A 26,116-nucleotide genomic window follows, 5' to 3' on the forward strand; every position below is an offset into this window, starting at 1 on the left:
AAAAGGGAACATACTACTAACATAATGAACTTCAAAATACATGCTCATGACATATGTAAGAAGACAGATGTAAAAGATCACATATTATATCCAGAAATGTCCAGAAAAGATCAATCTATAGAGACAGCAGACTAGTGGTTGCATAGGGACCAGACTGGGGATGAATGGAGAATGGGCATAAGAAATCTCTTTGGTGTGATAGAAATGTTCTAAAGCTGGATTGTGAGTTATAGTCGTGTTTTCCAAGTTCCTGTGTCCCTGACAGTGCTGCTCAGATGGCCTCCCAGAACGGCGAGCCAACTGCAACCAGCATCACCACAGCTCCTACAGGAACCAAGCCCCGTGGAGGCCCCACCCTGGGCCCTGTGGGCAAGAGGTTACAGCAGGAGCTGACGATCCTCATGATGCCTGGTGACAAAGGAATTTCTGCCTTCCCTGAGTCAGACAACCTTTTCAAATGAATGGAGACTTTTCATGGGGCAGCTTGCATAGCGTATGAAGACGTGAGGGATAAGCTCTCCCTAGAGTTCCCCAGTGGCTACCCATACAACGTGCCCACGGTGAAGCTCCTCCCACCCTGCTACCTCTCCAGCGTCGACATTCAGGGTAACATCTGCTTGGACATCAAGACAAGTGGTCTGCCCTGTATGACGTCACGACCATCCTGTTCTCTATCCAGGGCCTGCCAGGAGAACCCACCCAACATTGCTAGCCCACTGAACCAACACATGCTGCCGGGCTCTGGAAAACCCTTCAGCCTTTAAGAAGTATCTGCAAGAAACCTGTGCAAACCGGATTTCCAGCCAAGAGCCCTGACCCAGGCTGTCCAGCCTCTCTCCTTGTGCTATCTTTTTAATTTTTTCCTTAGATGGCATTTCTTTGCCTTGATTTCTGTATAGGACTCTATATCTTTAGCTGTGGTGTCATATTTGTTTTGTTTCTGGTTTTGTTTTGTTTTTTAATTAAGCCTCTGGTTACGTCTGTGATAACTATATTACATAAGTATATTTTGTGGGGTTTTTTTGAATAAAAATAAAGGTAGATTGTGGGTAATGGTTATATAGCTTCATAAATATTCTAAAAAGCTTTGCCCACTTAACATGGTTAAATCTTATAGCATATAAATTGCATGTATTTTTTTAAAAAAGAATCTTAAATACATCATTCAAAATAAACTTAATGAGGGAAATATTTTTCTAAAAGGTGTTAAATTCACAACACAATTGCTGAAATCGTCTTTCTAATTTTGTCTTTCCTATTTACCTTTTTCAGTTTTCTCATATCAACATCTAATAAACTTTGGAATCTTGCCATTTCCTTATTTTATGGATTTGAAAACTGGCTTAAGTATAAATTTTAAATTTTAATCCTTTCCCCCTGTCCAAAGTTAGTTAAATCTGGCCTAACCTGACAAAGAGCCACAATTCTGAGTGTGGACACTGAGAACTGCTGTTGAGGAAACTCGAGACTATGCCAGAATGCCCAGAAAAATCCATTGAGAAATATAACCAAGGCATAACTATTTTGGGATCACCAGAGATACTGTGGTTCTAGGTAAGATAATTGAGAACAGAGGCAAAAACTTGGTTTATTCAGTCCTCCTTTAGTCAGGTTTATCCAGATGGTTTGGCTAAAGAAACTTTCTGATAACTTCCACGGTGTCTGTTTTCACTTCAATTTACCTAGATGGCTTGCTTCTTTTTACTCCCTGGCAATATCTAATTTTTCCCATAACACTTTCATGTTGGAGAAAATCTAACAATTTTTTTCAGCTGGAATAGTCATGTGTTGTTGGGCAAATAAATTTGTAAAATGTGATTTTTATGTTTGTCTACTTTGTTAAAATGGCGCTGCCCACATGAATGACGCTGCCAGGTGAAACTGCTAATTACCTTCCTGCTTGGGAAAAGGCTTTGTTATGCTAATGTGCACTGGAGGAGGAGTTTTCATGCCAAAAAGTTTTAAGAAGAAGGAGAAAGGAGAAGAAGGAAGCCATGTTTTGGCAGAATTTGTGCAGAGAGGAGAAGGGAGAAGGTGTACAGATGGAGAACCAGAGGTGACTGAGCTGGTGGGGGCCTTTGATTCTAGGAAAACCCAGATGTGTCAATGACTTTGGGAGCCCTAAATGGAAAAGGAAGTGTTTTCCCTTGTGTTTTTACTTGCCTGCTGAGTGCAAGGCTAGAATAAAGGAATGGCCCACCAGTTTTTGGCTCCGCAGTTTCTCTACCATCTGTCCAACTTTAATGTAAACCTGGACCTGCCTGGCAGTGACGGCGGCCCTGACTGCTGGCCATGCATGTGGCCATACATCTTTGCCAGTTGCTGGTCAGTGGCATAATTCAATGATCATTTATTATGGTTCAGTACTGATGTGATATAGACTGCTAACTCAGTATCCATTCTTCCTACCTCCTTTTAGTACTTGAACTACTGAGTTTTAACGGGAAACATGACTGCTCATCAGAGACTACACCAGAGGTCCCCAAACTTTTTACACAGGGGGCCAGTTCCCTGTCCCTCAGACCGATGGAGGGCTAGGCTATAAAAAAAAACAAACTATGAACAAATCCCTATGCACACTGCATATATCTTATTTTAAAGTAAAGAAACAAAATGGGAACAAATACAACATTTAAAATAAAGAACAAGTAAATTTAAATCAACAAACTGACCAGTATTTCAATGGGAACTATGGGCCTGCTTTTGGCTAATGAGATGGTCAATGTGCTCCTCTCACTGACCACCAATGAAAAAGGTGCCCCTTCCGGAAGTGCTGTGGGGGCCGGATAAATGGCCGCAGGAGGCTGCATGAGGCCCACGGCCAGAACATAGTAGCTCAGGCATGGCCAACATATGACCCGCAGGCCACATTCAGCCTGCGTAATGAGTTTATGTGGCCTGCCATTACATTTTTAATATTCTCCGCTACTTTAAAATCTCAGCTGCTCAGAAGTGGTAGCGTCTTTGATTATTGGAAATCAAGATATTTAAGAAGATAGTGATACGCGGAAAAGAATTCCATGTGTGACTAATCTAGGGTTAACTTCCAATAATTGGTCGAATGGATTCGCGATACTTCTTTATTTTTTAAAAAAAATCCATTATAAAGATTTACTACTTTTGTACTCATCTGTACTCAATATGAACTGTTTGACATTTAGCGGCGATATGAAACCCACATTCTTTTAGGTAGAGTTTGCCAGTGCGCACCCAAGGTCAAACAATTCGTTATTTTTGTGGTTAAGTGTGCTGAATCAAGTGGCTTTGTAGCTGCAATTGATAACTGAAAACGTATCCAGGCTGTTTGCAAAATGAAATAATTGTTTTATTTGTGATATAACCCCTTCAAGCTCATTCTATTAATTATTGTTTTGATTGATTGCAATACAGTTTGAATATTTATATGGTATGTAATTATATTTTTATTAAAATAATATTGTATATTAAAATTTTTTCCCTCACTTACATTTATTCATAAACAACTTACATAATAAAATTTTGTTTACTTAAACGAACTCTTTTTGTATTTAACATTTTTAATTTTAATACTTCAGCTGACCCGTGAAAAACGTTTTCTTTCTAATTTGGCCCAGGGGCAAAAACTGTTGGCCATGCCTGGTAGCTTCCCTCACTATAAGATGTGTGCATGTGGCTAAGTGTTCACATGCAGAAGAGATATGAAAATCCACTTCCCCCCCCCCACCCCGCCCACCCCATAGATCAGAATGGGAAAATGGGTCAGCATATAGGGGACATTGGAACAACAACATAGGTGGATCTGGGACTCTGAATAACCACAATGCACAAAACTCCCCTGGATTAGCAAGTCTACTTCTATTGTTTATATTTTCATTTTCTGTATATGATGATACTTTGACATCTTACAAACTTTTCTGGCAGGAGAGAGATCGCCCCCTGGAGCTAGCCAAGGGCTCAGCCTGGAGCATGTCCTTGATATCAAACTAACTCACCTGGAGCAGGACCTCCTAGGTCTGCCCATGCATCCCAAGGGGAAGTATTCCTCTGCCTAATCTTTCTGGGGCCACGTACCAGACAACTAGGCATCACCCCTATAGTTTAGAGTCCACCAAAATTATTCACACTGGTCAATCTTAAACTGCCTTATTCTGCTTCATCTTTCCCACAGAAACTGCGGTAAAAAGGCTATAGTCTAGGCCAGGGGTCCCCAAACTTTTTACACAGGGGGCCAGTTCACTGTCCCTCAGACTGTTGGAGGGCCGCCACATACAGTGCTCCTCTCACTGACCACCAATGAAAGAGGTGCCCCTTCCGGAAGTGCGGTGGGGGTCGGATAAATGGCCTCAGGGGGCCGCATGCGGCCTGCGGGCTGGGCCATAGTTTGGGGATGCCTGGCTCTAGGCTCTACCCTACCTCTTGCCCTTTCTGCCTCTTTTTTTTTTTTATAATACACAGAATTTGACTGTTTTTTTTTATTTATTTATTCATTTTAGAGAGGAGAGGGAGAGACAGAGAGAGAGAGAGAGGAGAGACAGAGAGAGAGAAGGGAGGGAGGAGCTGGAAGCACCAACTCCCATATATGCCTTGACCAAGCAAGCCCAGGGTTTCGAACCGGCGACCTCAGCATTTCCAGGTCGACGCTTTATCCACTGCGCCACCACAGGTCAGGCCCTTTCTGCCTCTTAACCAACCAATCCTGGCACTTCCCCATATGGCCCTGCATTGTATTCTGTGCTTCCTGTCTCTAGGATTTGTGAGTATAAAATATTCTATTTTCCTGAGCCTCTCCTCTGACTCCTATTGTGGCCACAATTGGCTGACATCACATAAAAGAATACAGAACATCTGGGGGCATTACAATACCTGACTTCAAACTATATTATAGGGCCACGACAATCAAAACAGTATGGTATTGGCAGAAAAATAGACACTCAGACCAACGGAACAGAATAGAAAGCCCAGAAATAAAACCACATATATATGGTCAAATAATTTTTGATAAAGGGGCAACAACACACAATGGAGAAAAGAAAGCCTCTCCAACAAATGGTGCTGGGAAAACTGGAAAGCCGCATGCAAAAGAATGAAATTGGACTACAGTTTGTCCCCCTGTACTAAAATTAATTCAAAATGGATCAAAGATCTAAATATAAGACCTGAAACAATAAAGTACATAGAAGAAGACATAGGTTCTAAACTCATGGACCTTGGTTTTAAAGAGCATTTTATGAATTTGACTCTAAAGGCAAGAGAAGTGAAGGCAAAAATTAATGAATGAGACTACCTCAGACTAAGAAGTTTTTGCTCAGCAAGAGAAACTGATAACAAAATAAACAGACAGCCAACTAAATGGGAAATGATATTTTCAAACAGCAGCTCAGATAAGGGCCTAATATCCAAAATATACAAAGAACTCATAAAACTCAACAACAAACAAACAAACAATCCAATAAAAAAATGGGAAGAGGACATGAACAGACACTTCTCCCAGGAAGAAATACAAATGGCTAACAGATATATGAAAAGATGCTCATCTTCTTTAGTTATTAGAGAAATGCAAATCAAAACTGCAATGAGATACCACCTCACACTGTTAGATTAGCTATTATCAACAAGACAGGTAATAGCAAATGTTGGAGAGGCTGTGGAGAAAAAGGAACCCTCATACACTGTTGGTGGGAATGTAAAGTAGTACAACCATTATGGAAGAAAGTATGGTGGTTCCTCAAAAAACTGAAAATAGAACTACCTTATGACTCAGCAATCCCTCTACTGGATATATACCCCAAAAACTTAGAAACATTGATACGTAAAGACACATGCAGCCCCATGTTCATTGCAGTATTGTTCACAGTGGCCAGGACATAGAAACAACCAAAAAGCCCTTCAATATAAGACTGGATAAAGAAGATGTGGCACATATACACTATGGAATACTACTCAGCCATAAGCAATGATGACATCGGATCATTTACAGCAAAATGGTGGGATCTTAATAACATTATACGAAGTGAAATAAGTAAATCAGAAAAAAACGGGAACTGTATTATTCCATACGTAGGTGGGATAGAAAAGCGAGACTAAGAGACATTGATAAGAGTGTGGTGGTTGGGGGGGTGGGGGAGAGGAAGAGGGAAAGGGGGAGGGGGAGGGGCACAAAGAATAGATAGAAGGTGACAGAGGACAATCTGACTTTGTGTGATGGGTAAGCAACATAATTGATTGATAAGATAACCTCGACATGTTTTCTTTGAACATATGTACCCTGATTTATTGATGTCACCCTAGTAAAATTAATTTAAAAAAAAAGAAATGCAAAAAAAAAAAAAATACAGAACACTACCCTTATAGCCTGGAGATGTTAATAGTTTTCCCACTGTGCTAGGATCTCATGTAGAAATAACATTCCCTCTTGTACATACCTGATTCATTCAAGACACAGCAGAAAAAAGACTCCTAAAATCGATTATTACAGTTTGTCTTAAGAATTAAGTTGTAGCATTTTATTTCCTAGTTCATTAAAGCTAAAGCTATAAAAAAGGGGAGCCTGAAATAATACATTTGAGCCCCAAAATAGAGAGTAAAAGGTTCCCAAATAACACATCATTCTTTTGTTGCGGCTTCCATAACTAAGATGACTTTTCACAAAGGATTTCAAATCTCTACTGGAACATCTGTAGAGAACCACACTGTTGGCTCACTGAAGATGAAGAAAGTGCTGCCATTAGTGATAGCAACACAGTTTGGAAACTAGTTACTTCTGGGTTGGTGCCTTCAGGGTTAACCTTTTTATATTAGGTCTGGGAGTTAATATATCTGTGTCATGTAATCTGGAAGAATTTTCATTACATTACAAAGAATTTTCTTTTATCATTACAAAAAACATGTTTGGATAGAATGATTTAGTCTCAGTGTTTCAAATATTGTTGGCTGTTCTACTTTCTGCTCGGTCTTACCTCGAACAAAGACATAAGCACCATATTGTTCATAATATTCTCCCATTCGTACACGGATTGTGTAGAGGCCTTCATCTTCTTTATTGAGATGAGAAAATGTCAGGGTGGCCCGGTCTCCGCTCCATTGTGGTTGCACCCATTTTGATGAAGAAATAGGTGCTCCTGGGGGGAGGTGGGGAAGAAGTCAGCAAGCAAACCGATTATTTTCTCCATTACTCCCTCCTTCCTCTCTCCCTTCCATTCATTTCTCTCCCTTTCCCCCAAGCCCCTACCTCTTTCTATTTCTTTTCTATACTGAAAGCTATTTGATTAGTAGAAGAAATCTCTAGGGTTTTGAGCCATTCTGCCATGTTTATACTGGTAAAATTACTAGACAAGAAGCAAGTTAACCAGTGCCAGATACATAATCTGTAGTACAAAATGAAATTGCAAGCCCCCTTTTCAAAAAAGCAGAGAAAAGAAAGTACATTGAAAAGTATTAAAGCATAGCACTTTTTCCTATACAAATAGTTTATTACATACAAAGTGTAATAAGAATGATATAAGTTAAAAAAATATTTTCGTGCCATGATTTTACAAAAAAAAATAATACTTTATTAATGTGATATCTTGATTGATAGTAAATATTTCTGGTTTGCTTTTCTGAAAATTCATTTATTATGTCATCGAATTCATACCTTTAGCAGCTTCATTTTCAAATGGATATAATTGAAAGTGATGTCAGCCATGCTTTGCAAATGCAAGATCACAAAGGAAATTTTAAAAAAATTTATTTTTAGAAGGATCCTTCTGCTTGGGTAACTATTACTGTAGCTATAATAGTGTTATATAGTTAAAGTATTACATAGATTAGTAATTACTCAATAGTATTGTACAGATATGGTATTATAAAGTTAACATTGGGCTAACTTTCTACTAACCTATTTCAAAATATAAATTTTACTACTCTAGAGCTGATTATTCTTGAAGAACAATTTTTCTAACAAGATTTAACTGCCTTAAAAATCAGTTTCAGATAAGTCTGAATTTAATTTTAAATGTAAATTTACTTAACTGCATCTTAATGTTTTCTTTTACATGTCCCATAATTTGTGAAGGTCACACAAGGAACTGAAAATGACTTTGTGGTTTGTATATAATTCAAATACCCGTTCATGCATTCTATCTCTTCAATAAGAAAAAAAAAATTAATTTTAAAATTATTTTCCTTGTTGGCCCTGGCCGGTTGGCTCAGCGGTAGAGCGTCGGCCTGGCGTGCGGGGGACCCGGGTTCGATTCCCGGCCAGGGCACATAGAAGACGTGCCCATTTGCTTCTCCAACCCCTCCCCTCCTTCCTCTCTATCTCTCTCTTCCCCTCCCGCAGCTGAGGCTCCATTGGGGCAAAGATGGCCCAGGCGCTGGGGATGGCTCCTTGGCCTCTGCCCCAGGCTCTGCTCCCGGAGGGGCAGAGCATCGCCCCCTGGTGGGCAGAACGTTGCCCCTGGTGGGCGTGCCGGGTGGATCCCGGTCGGGCGCATGCGGGAGTCTGTCTGACTGTCTCTCCCTGTTTCCAGCTTCAGAGAAAAAAAAGAAAAAAGAAAAAAAAAAAATCTTCCTTGTTAATAAATGCCTCATCCAAACTTTCATATAAAAATAGTGTTTTTTTACATTAAATGCAATAATCTTTAAACTTAATTGCTATTTCTAAGCCTGTAGGTAGTGGCTTTGCAATGTTGTGGCAGTTTTCATAACCAGAGAATCTAAACTCTTTAGAGCGCCCATCAACTGTCCTACGGGCTTTATGGCAATGTCTGCGTGCACGCATCTATTCTGTAATATTTTACTGACAGAGTGACTGCCTGGTTGCCAGCAGCTCCTGGCTGTGCTCAGGCCAGCAAGTTAATATCTGTGCGGATGCCACAAAGTTAAGTTCTGGGGATGGACAGGCAAGCGGGCCTCCCACTGGCAGCTCTTATACTGCCCTCTCCTTCTTCAGGGAATGCCCCCCATCAATGCTGCGGCTGCCGCTGCCATACTGGCTTCAGTCTGAGCCCAGGTCCGGGTCCCAGCCATTGCCCTGGGATGCCATGGTGCCCAGAGGACCTCCTTCACAACTCACATGCTCCACAGTTTTACAGGACTATACATTTCATTTATTTTACCAAATTAAATTAACTTACAAAATGAGTTTATCTCCAACTTACAAAAGCAAAAACACATTTTTTAAAAATCCTTTCCATATGTTACTTGGTGATAAATTATAATTCCTACAAATATATTATGAAAATATTATGAAAAATCTGCTTTTTTTTTTTTTTTTTTCTCATTTTTCTGAAGCTGGAAATGGGGAGAGACAGTCAGACAGACTCCCGCATGCGCCCGACCGGGATCCACCCGGCACGCCCACCAGGGGGCGATGCTCTGCCCATCCTGGGCGTCGCCATGTTGCGACCAGAGCCACTCTAGCGCCTGAGGCAGAGGCCACAGAGCCATCCCCAGCGCCCGGGCCATCTTTGCTCCAATGGAGCCCTGGCTGCGGAAGGGGAAGAGAGAGACAGAGAGGAAAGCGCGGCGGAGGGGTGGAGAAGCAAATGGGCGCTTCTCCTGTGTGCCCTGGCCGGGAATCGAACCCGGGTCCTCCGCACGCTAGGCCGACGCTCTACCGCTGAGCCAACCAGCCAGGGCGAAAAATCTGCTATTTTGACATATGTGTGAAAACTTTTTCAACATCCAGTAGGTTGTGCCCTCTAGTTTAGATTCAGCCCGCTCTGATAAGCAGATCTGCAGTCTTACAGATGTTCCCGGTCTGGGGCCAAGCACAGTCTGCGACCATCAGTGAATAAGAACCTAATTGAAAATTCATTATTAAGGCTCACCATTTCTGTACCACTGGATCTCTGGTTGGAAATGCTTAATTTCAGGAGTGATAACTACGCGGCAGCCTAGACTCAGCGTCTCACCCTCTCTCCCAAAAGACACATCAAACTTGTCATCAAAGTGGATCTCAAACTTGGACGCATAACCGTAAGGGGTCACGGCAACTGGGTACAACAAAAACAAATATCAGTAATTTATTTCTTCTCATCAAAGAGATACAAGCATTTTAATAAGCCCAGGCAGAGAGCAATCACAACAAACAGGGCTCAAATGATTTCTCTGGGCAAAAATGAAGTCTTATAGAAGCACATAGCACATTCACGTCACGAGAAAAGGAAATTCTGTGTTTGGAAATTCTTGCTTCGTTGGTCAGAAAAGTGTATTTATAATTAATAGAATATAAAGCTCAGGTTTAATGCCTTATTTAAAACGTAAATTAATACTGTATTTAGCTTAGAGTTAAATAGTTAGACATAATATACATATGTACTTTTTAATTTTAGATTTTAAGTCCTTCAAATTCTGTTGCTTGTCATCTTAGAACAAAGTCATATCAATTACTGACTTTTTCAGTAAATTGTTTTAGTTTCTTTAATAATCTGAGTAAAATATATATTATAAGAAATGCCAATGGAGAAAATTAAAAAGTTTAAAATATTGCAACTTTAAAAATATTTTTCTTAGAAATATCTTATTTACAGATTGTTTAAATGCTTATGTCATAAACTCTACCAGGTTTTATTTCTTCTTTTCTTAAAGGAAAGGGCTTGAGAAAGTAACAACTATTTATTGATGGGTTATTATATGCCAGGCATGCTCCCCTTGGTATGCCATCTAACTTTGCAAAAACAGTCATGGCATAGATATTAGTTTGTTCTCTCCTTCAAGTGGGGATATAGAAGTTCACAAATACACAGCTAATGACAAAGTTTCAAAGGTATCATGTGTGAAATTAAAATTCGAGTCCATCACTGCTCAACTCTAAAACCTAGGCCCTTTCTCTCATGTTTTCTCTTTCTTCCAAAGACCTGTTCCTATTAATTTGAATAGGCAAGCTAACATTCACTGAGTTTAACTTGTGTCAAGTATTGTCCCAATTGTTTAATATCTATTAACTCAATAACCCTATCATAAAGTAGCATTATTATCTCGTCTTTATAGATGAGGAAACAGCTGCACAGGGAGATTAAATAACTGCTCACATTCACCCCACAGAGCCAGGATTGACACTGACAGGATGTGTCTCAGATTTGTGCTCTCAACCAATGCATGATGGGGTTTTTTTTTTGTTTTGTTTTCTTTTTACCAGTAATTAAAAATTTTAACACTTATAATAAATTACACAAATCATCACACTTCAATACATAGTGTTCTGTTGGATTTGTCAGTTGCTAGGCAACCACTAACCAACAGGATAATAACTTCTCTTTGAAGCATGCCCCATCTGCTCCATTTCTATATGATGACGTCCCACTGAAATGGGACCTTGATCAGACCGTGGTCATTGGGAAACAGGGCTGTTTGCACAGCTGCCTGGGGAACAGGGTTAAGGGTTACAAGTAGGCCTGAGGTTTGGGGGTTGGCAAATCTGTGAGCTAAATTTATTGATAGATGGCTTCCTGTCTTGTAGCATCAAGAATGGTTTTAATTTTTTTTAATAGTTGAAAAAAATCAAAAGAAGGTGATTTTGTGACATGTGAAAAGTGATAGGAAATACAAATATCAATGTTTATAAATAAGGTTTCATGGGAACACAGTCATGCTCACTCATTTATCGACGGTCTGTGGCTGCTTTTGTGCTACACTGGCAAAGCTGAGTACTTGTGACAGACTGTATGATCCTCAGAGTCTCAAGTACTTACAATTTAGTACTTTACAGAAGATGTTTGCTGACCCCTGGTTTACAATACGGTTTAAAATTAGACCAGGTTACAAGACCTTACTCTGCCACTAAATGTGGTCTTGTCCCATGATTTAATTTCTCTAAATTGCTTTTTCATCTGTATAGTACATATAAAAAGCTCTCTATTTCATAAGCTTTGAGAGAGCATTAAATGAATCAGTGCATATAAAAGTATATTTTATACAGTATATGGCACAACTAATCAATGCATATTAACAATTAGAACAGAATCAAGGGCACAAAGCTTTATCTATGATATTTACCAGCATATTCCAAGCATCCAAACCAGTACCTAGCATATAGCAGATACTCTATAAATATTAGTTGAATAAATTTACGAGTCCCCTGTCTTCTATGTTGGGAAAAAAGGCACTCAATTCAGGGGCCAGTCAGAGGAGGCTTGGAAAGATTAAGTTAGAGAAGTCAAGCTGAGCAGGACTTTCTGCTTAATGGCGAAGAGGGAACTAGGAGAGGCATGGATGATGATGATGATATGGTAGTGACAATAAACAGGATACATTCAGAAAACTGTGTGATGATCAAAAGGCTAGTCTTGGGGACACTGGGAGAGAAGTCATAGTTTCAAGATTTCCACCCATTCTGTCTCTACATAAATCACCTGACAGGAGAAGGACATGCTTTGGAATGTGTTCCTCCCTCACGCCTACTCGTCATCCCCCGTCCCCGTGGTACTGATACCAATGATTATAATTTGGAATATTAAAATTAAGAGATATTCCACCAAGTTGACAGAGTAGGTCATCTATAGACAACAAAGTACCAATTAGGTGAAAAACAGAGCCACGAGAAAGTATCTTCATCAATCACTTTCAAAACTACCATTTATTTTGTTAGTGTTTGGAAAATAGGAAGTTAGGGTTTGGCTATTTTCAGTCTGATCATTGTAGGCATCTAATTATTTGAACTACCATAAGAGTTTGCATTGCTTCCCATGAAGAGAAGTTTTGATGTAGATGAAATAGCTGAAATAGTTCACAAATTCACAAATTACCACTGATTGGAATGTTAAAAAAAATAGCTTGTTATTTTTTTAAAAAATAGCTTATTTTAAACAGCACTTTATAAATTAATATATTTATTTATTCATTCTTATTAAAGAGATACTCTGTGTCAGGTATGAAGTAAAGATAAAAGGTTCAGCCTTGCCTTCAAGAGGCTCATGGGCCAGTGGGAGAGAAAAACACACAATAGTCACCAATACCCAGCGGGATAGAGGCTCTTATGGAGGTGCTGTGGACTCACCGGGGATGCCCCACTCAGCCTGGGTGGGGACAGGGGTGGCAGTGGGGGGCACACCTGAATTTCTCAAGGAGGTGGTGCGGTCTTGGATATTTAAAGATGAGTGAAGCTGCTCTGGTACTGTCCAGACTCGTATGTGTGTATGTCTGTGTCTATGAGTGGCTAAATCACTCTGCCCAGGTCATGTCATAACCTTTCCCATTGGAACAGAGAAAGTCATAAAAACATGTGCCTTTTTAAACCCATTACATTTCATCTTTTATAAAACTAGGAAGCACTTATGTTCAGAAAGAGAATAGTAACCAAAGAATATAAAAATATGAAACTAACCATAGATAGCTATTATATACATACATATATATACATATATTATATACTATACATTTATTTCAGTATTATAGAATAGCTTATTATGCTGTATTTTATTTTATTTTATTTTTTCCCCATTCTTTAAGGTCAGGTTTACTGAAGCATAATCTACACACAGTAAAATTCACCCTTTACAGTGTACAGTTCCATGAGTTTTTTCTTCTTTTAATTTTTAAATTATAGTTGACACTCAGTATTATATTAGTTTATGGTGTGTGAGCATATTATGCTATAATTTAAATGGAGATGGCTCTCAGCAAATATATTTTAAACTTACAGCTGAGGGGCAAGGTGGAAGCCCCAGCATGGAAGCGAGTCTCATCAAACTCTCCCTTATATCCTAGAAAAGAAGCAAAAATGTATGTGAACAGCTTCTTGACTTATTACATAGCAATGAGGATAAATTATTTTAAAAAATACATCTTGAATAAAGCAAGTCCAGCAAACCTACTCTTTACCACAACCGAGGCATATGCTGAAAGTTCTCCTTTAACGTTCATCGCCGAGGCCCGGTACTGAGCGGTGTCTTCAAAATCACAGCTGAAAGAGTGGATAGAAGTGAATGGCCATTACAGTGATACTCATCGCAATTACTAGCTGTTTTTTTGAGGATCTCTGTTACGACGGCACACTGCAAATTAGTGGCTAGCATGGGGTTTTAAGGAACTTTTTTTTTTTGTATTTTTCTGAAGCTGGAAACGGGGAGAGACAGTCAGACAGACTCCCGCATGCGCCCGACCGGGATCCACCCGGCAGGCCCACCAGGGGCGCCGCTCCCGGGCGTTGCTCTGCCGCGCGACAAGAGCCACTCTAGCGCCTGGGGCAGAGGCCAAGGAGCCATCCCCAGCGCCCGGGGCCATCTTTGCTCCAATGGAGCCTTGGCTGCGGGAGGGGAAGAGAGAGACAGAGAGGAAGGGGGGGGGGCGGAGAAGCAAATGGGCGCTTCTCCTATGTGCCCTGGCCGGGAACCGAACCCGGGTCCCCCGCACACCAGGCCGACGCTCTACCGCTGAGCCAACCGGCCAGGGCCTAGGAACATCTGATGAAGCTGCTCTCTCTGCTATGGCTCCCTGTGGAATTTAATGTAGTCCAAGAGATTTTTAGCAGGTTCAAGCCAGCAGTACAGAATGGGAGAAGATCCTTTGTGTGACCCTAGCCAGGGTTCACTTACAATGTCCAAAAAATGTCAACAACATGCTAAGCATGAACAGCATTATGATAAACTGGGGGTGTTTCAGTTTAGGGGTGACAGGGCAACAGAGAGAAAAAGAAATAACCTCTTCTTTTAGGCTTCCACAGTCTCTCTAAGCCACAAACCAGATCCAGATCTATCTAACATGTAGTTCTGGATTTAACCTCAAAATACAAACAAATTATTTATCCTTAAATTCTACTAAGATTCAGGTCACACCTGGAGATTTGGCCCACAGTATGCTGCAAGAACTGCCATTTGGAAGTCCCTCTGAATTATGATACAGAAACTGGGATGTTTTAAACAATGCAGTTTGGTAGACAATGATCTCACAAAGAGATGAGCAGGCTAAGATTACAAAGCAGGTTGTTTTGTATCTAATTACTACCAGTGTCTGTGTTATTCATTGTCCCTCTAAGTTTAGTTCCACGTGTATAAATTTATTTCTTGTTGAGATATTATAGACATCAATAGAACCCCAGGAAGGTCAATCCAGTTATCTTTCTCATAACTATCTAGTTATCAAGTAACCATGCAGCTCACTGTTGTCTCAGCAGAACTGACATGACTTGAGGTCAGGGTCAGCATTTGGTGAATGTCACAGTGTGCCAGGGTTCTATTTGAAGCCCGGCATCATATGTGTCAACTGCTCTTATCTGAAGAGAAGGCTCTAAATCTCTTGAGACCAGAATGAGGCAAATTTTATTTTGAAATCTCAGCACGTCATGGTTTTATGTGAACTGAAAATGGTGGAAGCTTGTTTAACTTTATATCCACATAACTAGGCTTAGACTTCAAAACCATGTGAGGAGATATGATAAACTTTTGAGGACTTAGAAATTTTCGTCTGAGTTCTGCTTTCAAATTTTGCTTTGGACTTCGCTTAAAAAATAATAACCCCTAATGCCTGCCATGCCTCCACCTACAGGTTGGTAGTGTGGGTGCCTCCTTTCCCACAGTTCCTGGTGAGCGAAGGAAAGAGAAATTTCTCCTGGTCCGGCTTACTCTCATTACTATCCACTCCAACCTCCGTAGCCTTGACTGACTAAAGGCAAGGGAATATGATGATGATGAGGTTGATTTGGAACTCTGAAAAAATAATTGAATATAAATGTCTGTTTACGTAATTTATTTTCTTACTGATACCTTAGAAAAACTCTCCAGTAAAAAGATAAATAAAAAGATATAAATTATTTTTCTCATCATCTTTGACTATTCAAACATAAGATCACTTCATTTATTTATTTGAGAGAGAGAGAAAGGGAGAGAGAAGCATTGATTTGTTGTTCTACTTATTTGTGTGTGTGTGTGTGACAGAGACAGAGAGAGACACACACACAGAGAGGGACAAATAGGGACAGACAGACAGGAAGGGAGAGAGAGAAATGAAAAGTATCAATTCTTTGTTGCAGCTCCTTTGTCTCCTTAGTTGTTCATTGATTGCTTTCTCATATGTGCCTTGACTGGGGAGCGAGTGACCCTTTGTTCAAGCCAGCAACCTTGGGCTTCAAGCCAGCAACCTTTGGGCTCAAGCCAGCAACCATGGGGTCATGTTTGTGATCCCACGCTCAAGCCAGTGACCCCGCGCTCAAGCTGGCGAGCCGGTACTCAAGCTGGTGAGCCTGTGCTCAAGCTGGCAACCTTTGCAGTTTCAAACTTGGGTCCTCTGCATCCCGGTCTGATGCTCTGTCTACTGCGCCACCACCTGGTCAGGCTGTTCTACTTATTTATGCATTCATTGGTTGATTCTTGTATGTGCCCTGACTGGGGATTGAACCTGCAACCTTTGTGTATTGGGATGATGCTCTAACCAGCTGAGTTACCCAGCCAGGGCCATGCAGAAGATCACTTTAGTAGGTACAATGGACTTGGTAATAATGCATCATATACATCACTCTTAGCTGGGTATCTAGAGAAGCAATACATGTGCAGTATCACACTGTGATCATTCTGCACTGGGAACAAGGAAGAAGAGCATCTGTTAAACGGAGCAGTGACGGCCCTCCCTGAGTGATTGTAAGACAACACACAGACCCTCTTACTTGTTGATTTCCAGCGTGTGCATTCCATATCGACTTTCGATAATATACTTTCCAGGGTTTGCATGGACATTTATTGGCACCTGGTTTTTATACCTATGAGACAATGGAAACAAGGGGAAGTGTAAATAGCTTCCTGATTAAAAGCACACACATTTTTCTTGAAGATATATGTGTAAACATGGCACTGAGGTCAGCAGCAGCATCTATTCAATAAATTCAAATCTACACTAGATTAAATAAGATACACAGTTAATACAATAAAACTTCTCAATGTATTTACTCTCCTGTCCTTCATCATAAAAATTACATTTAAGAAGTTGACCATTCATAAGAATGTGGTTGAATCTTGCATATATAATGGTGAGTGGAAGAGCCAGACACAAAAAAGTACACAGTACAATGATTACTTTTATATAAAGTACAAAACCAGATAAAACCAATTCATGCTGCTAGAAGTTAGGAAAGTGATTTCCCCCTGGGATGGGGTATAGAGGGGTTGGTGGGGGGAACATGAAGGAGGCATCTTGAGTGCTGATAATGGTTTCTTGGTCTGAGTGCTTGTTACATGGGTGTGTGCAGTCTACAGAAATTCATCAAAGCTCTACATTCGTATATATAATAATACGCATTTTTTGTGTGTGTATATTATACTTCAATAAAAGGTCTAAAGAAAAACAACCATTGTTGACATGACAGAGGGGAAGTTATGCATAGGAGGTTTTATTGTTGGCTGTCTAAGTAGGATGAAAGAAAAACATTCTTCCTACTAACATTTTTGCATGTTGTTAAAAAAAAACCAATGGCATTGTATTGAAAGCTCATTATATTTAAGTGTTTTATTTTGTTATAAGCAAGCATGGCCTTTGGCTTGGAAGAACTTAAAATACTAATCATAAAAAAATCTTTTGACAAATAATAGCTGAAGGATTCCCTTTCCCTGGCTGTCCCCTTCCTAGTTAAGCCTCTCAGGCCTCAGAGAGTGAGGCTAACTTGAGGAGCCTCTTCCTGAAACAGTGTCTCCTAAGTCTGGAAGTGGCACCTTGATTTTTTTACTATGACCTGGTCTCAATAGCCCATGGTTATGGTGTCAAACAAGCTTCTGCTTAAGCCATTTGCTGTCCCCAAAAGGAGCTAGATTTTACTTGTTTCCCTTTCAGACACCACACTTTATGTACACAGATAACAAAAATAACACCAACAACCACAACTGACACAGAGCATTTACTATAAGCCAGGCAAGGTCCTAAGTGCTTTATGCACTTGGTAAATTCAACCTTCATAACAATCACACGAGGCAGAACTATTTTAAACATCATTTTCCAGATGAAGAAACCAGGACGCGAAGAGGTTAAGCAACTTGTCCCAGTTCACACAACTAGGAAGAGTAGAGCTGGGATTTGAACCCAGGCAGTCTGATTCCTGACAGCATGTGATGCTTCCACTTTCCAGTTGTTCTCTATTCAGTTGCATTTTATTTTTTCAGACTTCTGGAAATGGTTATAAGAAAGTTTAGAATCAGGAAGAGTGGTGGAAAGGGAGAGAAAGAAAGAAAATAATAGTTCATCAGTTTCTTCCTCTTCCCAACTTTCACACACACATGTGTGTGCACACAGGCTCTATGTCCCTGAAACACATACCTGTGTTCTATACTTTAAAAAATGTATCATTCCTCTTTTCCATTTAGCAAAATCCCAACTCATTCTTCAGGGTTCATATCAAGTGCTGGTTTTTCAATAAACTTTTCCTTCAAATCCCACACAATATTAATTTTCATTGACACTCTGCACCAGTGTTACTTGGATCAAATTGTAAGATGTAACATTTATTAAATTATGACTGATCATGTGTCGCTTCTACTAAGCTTCCAGTGCCTTCATGATGGCACTGGGGATTGTGTCTGATCCATAGTCCCACTCTCAAGGAAATATGTGTCATAGGCACATATTAGACATCTGTTTGTTAAATTGGATTGAACAGAATTATTGTGTAATGCAATAGATTAATTATAGTTTTATAATTTGGAGCCAAAAAAACAGAGTTCTGACAAATATATACTTCGCGATATGGATAATTTAAAATAAGTGCATATGAAAACAGTAAGTTGAGGCTCTTTGTGTCTCTGTTCCCTCAGATCTACAATGAGAGGGCTGGACTGGCTCAAGAATTACAATTGTGTGTCTGATGTTAGATGAGTACTAGATTTACCTGGGTGATCACTTCATAAGTTATATAAGCATCTAATCACTGGGTTATACACCTGAAACTAATATTGTATGTCAACAGTAACTAAAAAATTAAAACCTTTTTTTTTTAAAGTGGGGGAAAGAGAATTGCAGTTGTGTGGCTGTCATAGTGGCAGAACCTCTCCGACCCACAGATCACACTACCAGCTGTTTCCCGCAGCCCAGAAGCGGCCTCGGACAGCTGTCTCACCACCCGGCCAAGGCAGACAGGACTCTGATCAGGGATGGCCCGCTGGTGGCTGCTAATTCCGAACATTTCTTGTTTTGACGAACGACGGGTTAGAACCTGTTAACTGACATGTTCTTCTGATTGAATTGGTTTAGGTAAGTTCACACTTGACTCAGAAGATCCCTTTTGCTCAGTTTTTTCATGTGCTGGGGCAGAGAAATATGACACCAACGGCTGTGGCATGTGCTACTTAACCCAACAACTTAGTGACACACTCAGTTTGGCTTCTGACCCAAAATGCTGCTCATACTTTCATAAAGTTTGAGTTCAAACAGCCTTTGGCAGCTCGCAGGGATCCTTCACCTTCCTTGCTCTCCCGTCCTCCCTGACTGCATTAACACCTTAATGCAGTGGTTCTCAAACTTTTGGAAGCTTTTGTGGTAATTAAATGAAATAAATACGACAAAATTAAAATTATTCTGACATTAAAAAACATTTGTATGTTCATTTTTTGAGTCATGCTTTTTAGAATTTGTAAAAAAAGGGATTAAAAATTTAAAAAACGACAAAAAAGTTATATTTATATATATATAGATACATTCTTAGTAAGATTTAGTAAATTTGGCAGGTTCTGGCACGAATGTGTTAGGTTTTTTCATTCTTGTGTTTATGAGAAACATAAGCCTGATGTGTCTTAGCGATTTCTTCAATCTTTGGACATATATTTAAAAGGCAAACTCTCATTTCCTTGTCAATACATTGAAGAATTCCTCTCTCTTTTTACTCTTAATTCTGTTGAGTGCAGAAAAACCCCTCCATACATATCATCTTAACTTTACACCAAACAAAAGATAGAAGAAACTTGCCTCCAGTCTTTCCGGGGAACATGGTGGGTAGTGTAAACAATCCAGCATCACAGTTTAACAGTCTTTTGCAACCTAATCAGGCAAGTGAGGTGGGGGGTTGGGCAGACTGTTAGCTTCTAGCCAATTCCCCATACCCCTGTCCCCCAACAGTCTAAACTCCAAAACCCTGTTGGTTTTTTGGTCCCCAACAGGCACATATTTCTCTGGAATACCATAGGGTACACCTAGAAATCTTCTAGGGAGCACCAGTGCGCCCTGGCGCACACTTTGAGAACCACTGCCTTAATGACTTTCTAATGTGATCTCTTGGCACATGAAATTGGTTTAAAATATACACATGCACTCACACAAGCGCACACACACCACTTTGAGGATCTTCTAGTCTTTTCTCTGGTACTGCAGACGTCAGTAAGTAAGAAACGCCTGTTTTAGAGCAGTGGACAAGGATTGCTTGCTTAATTGAATTAAGAAGCAATTCAATTCTATTCTCCAAGGCATTCACTGAGGCATTCCGGTTCCAGTTCACTTGAGATTGGCTGTCTTAGTGTTAAGTCAGAAAAGAAAGGAAGGATGTTTGGCCTGCTCTCTATATGCTTCACAGCTTGTTATTTCAGGAAAGTGAAATTCCAAACTGGCCAGTCATAAGCTAATTTTGGAGAGCATTCTATACCCTGGGATTATTTGTCAAGAGGTTTCTGAAATTCTTGTGACTGTTCAGATGTACTCTATTTTCCTTATCATTTTTATGTAGAGTCTACAAAGAGTTAATGAGCTTCTATTTTACTATAAGTTTTGTAGAATAATGTTCTTAGTTTATGTGTGTAAAACACACACTCAGCTTCCCTAAACAAATGTCTGTTTGGATTTTGGACTGACTCGACTAACAAGGATAACAATGAGAACTTTTTGGTGGTGTCAAGCATGGTCAAGTAAAAAGGCTTCATTCTATTTTTTTCTCCAAGCAGATAATGCATGCCGAAATGATATTTATCACGTTGAATCCCACTACAAACATGATTACTGCTTAGAACCCAGCCTTATGTTTTGAATAAATAGTTATTAGCCATTTTAAATACCAATTAGCTGAGAGAGACCTATCTCATTTACCTCGGAGCCAATGAAGCTGAAGTTGTCGGGTCTCCCATTAGCTCAGGTCTCCGCAGGCTATATGCCTAATTTATATTACTAACTTTGCATTTTTTGTAAAGAGTAACCACAAATTATATAAGCTTCATGCCCCACAAAATCTGGATCTGTGTTTGTTTCTAAATCACTCCTTTTCTAACCAACAAAACATAATGTAAGGAGTTTCATCTTCGACATAGTTTGAGCTCTGCCTTTGTGAAACCATACAACTCTAGCTTAATAAATAATACTATCGGTATATATAAGCATGTTCATATTCTAGCTGCTGTGTATTTAGTAGGATAACTGCTTGAGAAATTAACATTTATCTCTCAGATATTCTTTGTACCCTTTTAAAAATCATCTTTAACTTTTAAAAAGCAGGGAAATAGAAATAAGATGCTGTGTAATAAATATATGTATATGTACCTAAATAATTCACTTATTAATAGTACATTTGAATTGTATGAAAGAAGGGGAGCTTTTCACTGACCAAATAATATTTCTTGGAGCTGAAGTTTGTTATTCTTTATGCATTTCTATTGGAAAGTTTGGATTTTTTTTTTATGTGGGAAGTAACCAGTTTTTGAAGAAAAAATGTTCCTTTAATAGGCAAAATTGTGCAACTCTCACACAGAAAGCTAAGACAAAGATAGGTTGGTTCTTAGCTTACTATAGTATACTTTTTATTTTAAAGCTTGTAAATTTTTTATTTTTTAAAGCTTCATTTGCATGTAAATGTGTTTGGATATTTCTCATCTTCATTTGCTATAAATTATTTGCCTTGATAATATATATAGTTGACTCGGGTTTTCATTCTTTGGTTTCCACACTCAAGAACCTTGAAAAGAGTTTACATACAAGAAAAATTTTAAGTAAATCCAATATAATCAGAGGCAGGTTGATAACAGGTGAATTTCTAAAAACTCATCACCTACTCCTTAAGAATAACCATAGACAGGTTAACACTGGGTCTATCCTGTCAGCTACCTCCATTCATGCTAGACAGCTGTCTGACCAACATTAGAAATAATGAGAAAAAAAGAGAAGGAGGTAGGGCCTTTGTGGGTGACAATACCATTCACTGTAGTGTTTGTACTGCAATACAGGGTGCATTTACCTCCACTTCTGAGGATAAGAGAACAGCATATAAAATACTCATGGCAGAGGATAAAGTAGAATACACCTTTTTGAGTTGGCTCAATCATTTTCATACTTCTGCTCTCCGTGGCAGACATTCATGATGTATGACAGGAAAATTCTGAGTTTAGGGATCAAAAAATCATTGACTATTACAATAGTATATATAATGAAAGGAGAAAGGGGTACTTATTCTTTATGGAAAGAAAATTTTCTCAGGCCCTATGTTGAGTAATATTTCCCATAAAATCCCCACATTTTGGGGGGAGCTTTAGAAAACACACTGAGACCTCAGCTCTCATGAGGAGTAAAGTTGGAGCCCTTGGACTTTAATTATTTTTAAAAAGGCCGTATTGTACCTTCTAAAAAAATAATACCTATATTTAATGAGAACAAATTTTTTATGGTCCATAGCTGTCACAGACATATATTTTCTTTGTATGTTAATATGTTGATAAATTTTATTTTATTTTTTTTTTGTATTTTTCTGAAGTGAGAAGTGGGGAGGCAGAGAGACAGACTCTCGCATGCACCCAACTGGGATCCACCAGGCAAGCTTACTAGGGGGCGATGCTCTGCCCATCTGGGGTATTGTTCTGTTGCAACTAGAGCGATTCTAGCACTTGAGGTGGAGGCCATGGAACCATCCTCAGTGCCTGGGCCATCTTTGCTCCAATGGAGCCTTAGCTGTAGGAGGGGAAGAGAGAGATAGAGAGAAAGTAGAGGGGGAAGGGTAGAGAAGCAGATGGGTGCTTCTCCTGTGTGCTCAAGCCAGGAATTGAACCCAGGACATCCATATGCTGGGCTGACACTTTACCACTGAGCCAACCGGCCAGGGTCTGTTGATGAAATTTTAACACTTTATATAAGATAAAGACCATCTGTATAATATGATAATAAAATATAATACTATATAATAATATATGCAAAACTTTTTCCTATACATAAAATATTAATCCCAGAGTCCTTCCTTCACTATTTAAAAAAATCTATACCAATTTGTAAATGCTTTCATTGACTCTTGCATATTTATAATGCTGAGTGTTTTCACTAGAGGGAAAATTAACTGTGTATAATTGATTCTATGAGTAGTTTTCATAAGGATAGCATACCATGTGACACGAGGTTCTGGCCAGCCAGATACAGAACAGTGTAATTTTACATTTTCTTTCTCCCAAACGGTGTGGGAACGAAGTTTAATGACAAATTCAGGAGCATGGAGAAGGTGATCTTCATTCAGCTTTCTATGAAATGCCTCAGTTTCTTCTAACTGAAACAAAAAATAAAAATATTATAAAATCAAAGTAACTTGTACTAGCAAAACAACAAGCGGAAACCAAAATTATCATTTTTTCTATTTGGAGCCTGAGAATCAAATGCATATTCCTTGCTCTTTTTTAAAACAAATACACCATTTAATTTTTAACATTTTAAGCCTGAAGGACATATTTTACTTCCCTAAGGTGGACTTAAGGTTTTTTAGAACCTTAGTTTACATAGAACCTAAAATTTCATGGAGTTTAAAACTATTATGTTTGTCTTTCTCTGACTTATATATTTTGATGTCTTCCTCTTTGTTTCTTCAACTTTGTATCTCTGCAAGATCACACATTTCTTCATTTGAAACAAATTAATCTCTGCACACACACACGCATGCACACACACGTTACATGCATACCTACTTTTGTAAGTTATATTAAATTTTCTTTTCTTACCGTTTTTCTAAGTGACAGGTGTTCTGCCCTTTCTCGAACTGCTACTTTCCTTGACTTCTTCTCAAAAACTTCCTCTTGGTGAAGAGAGGATGTAGACTGTTTTAATACTTTAGACTGTTTGGATGTTGTGATTCCTTCTTCACTAGCAAGAAGATTCTTCTGAGCTATATAAGCAGCAGCTTCTTTAATTCTTTCTTCTTCTGTGTCTGTAATTCCACTGACATGCACTTGTCTAGAATATAATAATTACAAAATATAGATATTGTGGATGGCAGTAATAAGACTGCCTAATTTTATTAAGTTCAAAGTACTAGACCCCAGATATTATATACCGTGCCCAAAGAAAACCTGATAGCAAAACCTGGTGAATCAGGAACTAACTCTTCATAGTGGAAGTGATCATCACCTTAATAAATAATGATAGCAAACATAATAATACCCATGATGGTCCTGCAGCTTTGCCTAGTGCTTCTTACATACATTATCTCATTTTACTGCCATAACAACTTTATGAGGCAAACTTTATTATTTCAATTTTAGACATATGATGACAAGGCTCAGAGAAGTTAGATAACTTGCCCATGGTCATTTTCTTGGTTTCCTTAGGATGTATAAATATGATTGAATCTATAATAAAAGATTAAGTTATTATCTCCTTCCAGAAAACACAATAGTAAAAATGAGATGCAGTTTATATGCCTGTAAATCTGATACATCACTATGTGCTTAATCTGGATTCTATAACTCAGCTAATATAATACATTGCTCAGAGCTGTTGCATGTATAAATAAGTTACAAATTTACATGAGATCCTTATGCGTGCTGGGTTTCTTTTTAAGATAATAAAGGTCACGTGTGCATATGCATGTATATGTATATATGTATGTGTATATATTTAATATGATGACCTTTATTTGTGCTTGCATATAGTTCTGATGAGATGATCAAACATGCACTTGAAGTGATATTTATAAAAGTGACTTGTTTTAATTTATAATTAATGATAATGGAAAGTGAGTGATAACCAAAAGTGCTGTGCCTAATGCAGTAGTTTATGATAGAATTTGTGCTGTGATTTATTAATGTTGTTAAAAAATGTACAGATTACTTTTAACCTCCTTCAATACCTTTGTAATCAACCCCATGAGATGTTTCACTGAGGGTGTATATCGATTAGATTGAAGATGCTCTTGAAATTGAGTCTCCTTAGACTTCTCAAGGCAGAATTGTACATTTGCTTTTCTTATAAAAATAATTACCTCCAAATTTAAGCCAATACTGCCATCGTATTTACAAGTTCCTGGCACCTGAATTACGCAACTGGTTAAGGAATAAGACTAAACATTTGCCCAAGTTCAGAACTTGTGGAATATTACTAAAACATCTGGCAGACAAGACTAATCTACTTTGTTTCTTACTAAACTTAGTAAGTTTAATTTCATTTTCTGTATCTCTATCTTTCCAAATAATAATAAGATAGTCTCTATGAAGGAACTCAGTAGTATATCCACTATAATTTAGGGGGGGAAAGGGGAAATGGAAGAGTTTTAACTTTGTGTCCTGAATTACCTCTAAATTTTTTCCAAAAAGAGATTGGGAATGAATGAATTAATAAGTGAATATAAAACAAACCAGAATGAATGTGTTTGGAATTCTCTATAGAGGTTAAAATACACTAAAGATATTTAAAATAAACTTTGTACTAGGATTCACTATATAGAATAAGAGATTAAATTTAATGCTAGTATTTCCCTGAGTAGAAACAACTCTGTAAGAGAACTTTAACCTCAAACAATGAACATGTTGACACAGCTCTAGATGACAGAATAGACTCACACAGTCTCCGTGCCTATTCCACTTATAAATAAGCTGCACCTCGAAAGAGCTCTAGGTATTTCACGTGAGAACTCAAGTACTCTTAAAAAATATTTTTGATCCAGAATACCAGAGACATTCGCCTTTAAATAAATATAAGTGCAGGTCAATGATAACCCTACTATAATATGGGTACAAGAACGTGATGCTAACAAGCTGACAAAAATGCATTACTACCAATTGAAAATGAAGTTTAAAGCTCCCCAATACTCTATCTCTGATAGTCTCAATTCAAAACCCGTTGCTGACACAGTAAACTCAAACTATTTCAGTGTATGAAATGGAATTTTCAAGTGCCATCCAAAGAAATGGTACTTTCCAGAAACACACTATAATTACAGAGTGCATGTACGATGCAGTGACCAAGCCTAAAGGGACTCTCAGTTTTTCTACTACCAGCCATAAGACTTGTACCAAGCCAGTGA

At 38.8% G+C, this 26,116-nt stretch overlaps 1 protein-coding gene and 1 pseudogene across 2 annotated transcripts in view; one reads left to right on the forward strand and one right to left on the reverse strand.

The window, feature by feature from the left end:
- MYOM1 (myomesin 1) overlaps positions 1–26,116 on the reverse strand; it is a 156,677-nt gene that overhangs the window by 95,325 nt on the left and 35,236 nt on the right. For both annotated transcript variants that reach the window (XM_066352429.1, XM_066352431.1), the window contains exons 4-10: positions 23,817–24,048; positions 23,214–23,371; positions 16,559–16,651; positions 13,776–13,864; positions 13,602–13,664; positions 9,792–9,956; positions 6,936–7,097 (exon numbers count right to left, since the gene is read on the reverse strand). In XM_066352429.1, the coding sequence (XP_066208526.1) occupies positions 6,936–7,097; positions 9,792–9,956; positions 13,602–13,664; positions 13,776–13,864; positions 16,559–16,651; positions 23,214–23,371; positions 23,817–24,048 (962 nt within the window). The remainder of the gene's footprint in view (positions 1–6,935; positions 7,098–9,791; positions 9,957–13,601; positions 13,665–13,775; positions 13,865–16,558; positions 16,652–23,213; positions 23,372–23,816; positions 24,049–26,116) is intronic.
- On the forward strand, positions 276–816 carry LOC136383416 (ubiquitin-conjugating enzyme E2 C-like; annotated as a pseudogene).

The sequence above is a fragment of the Saccopteryx leptura genome, chromosome 11, assembly GCF_036850995.1.
Source record: "Saccopteryx leptura isolate mSacLep1 chromosome 11, mSacLep1_pri_phased_curated, whole genome shotgun sequence".
Taxonomy (NCBI): Eukaryota; Metazoa; Chordata; class Mammalia; order Chiroptera; family Emballonuridae; genus Saccopteryx; species Saccopteryx leptura.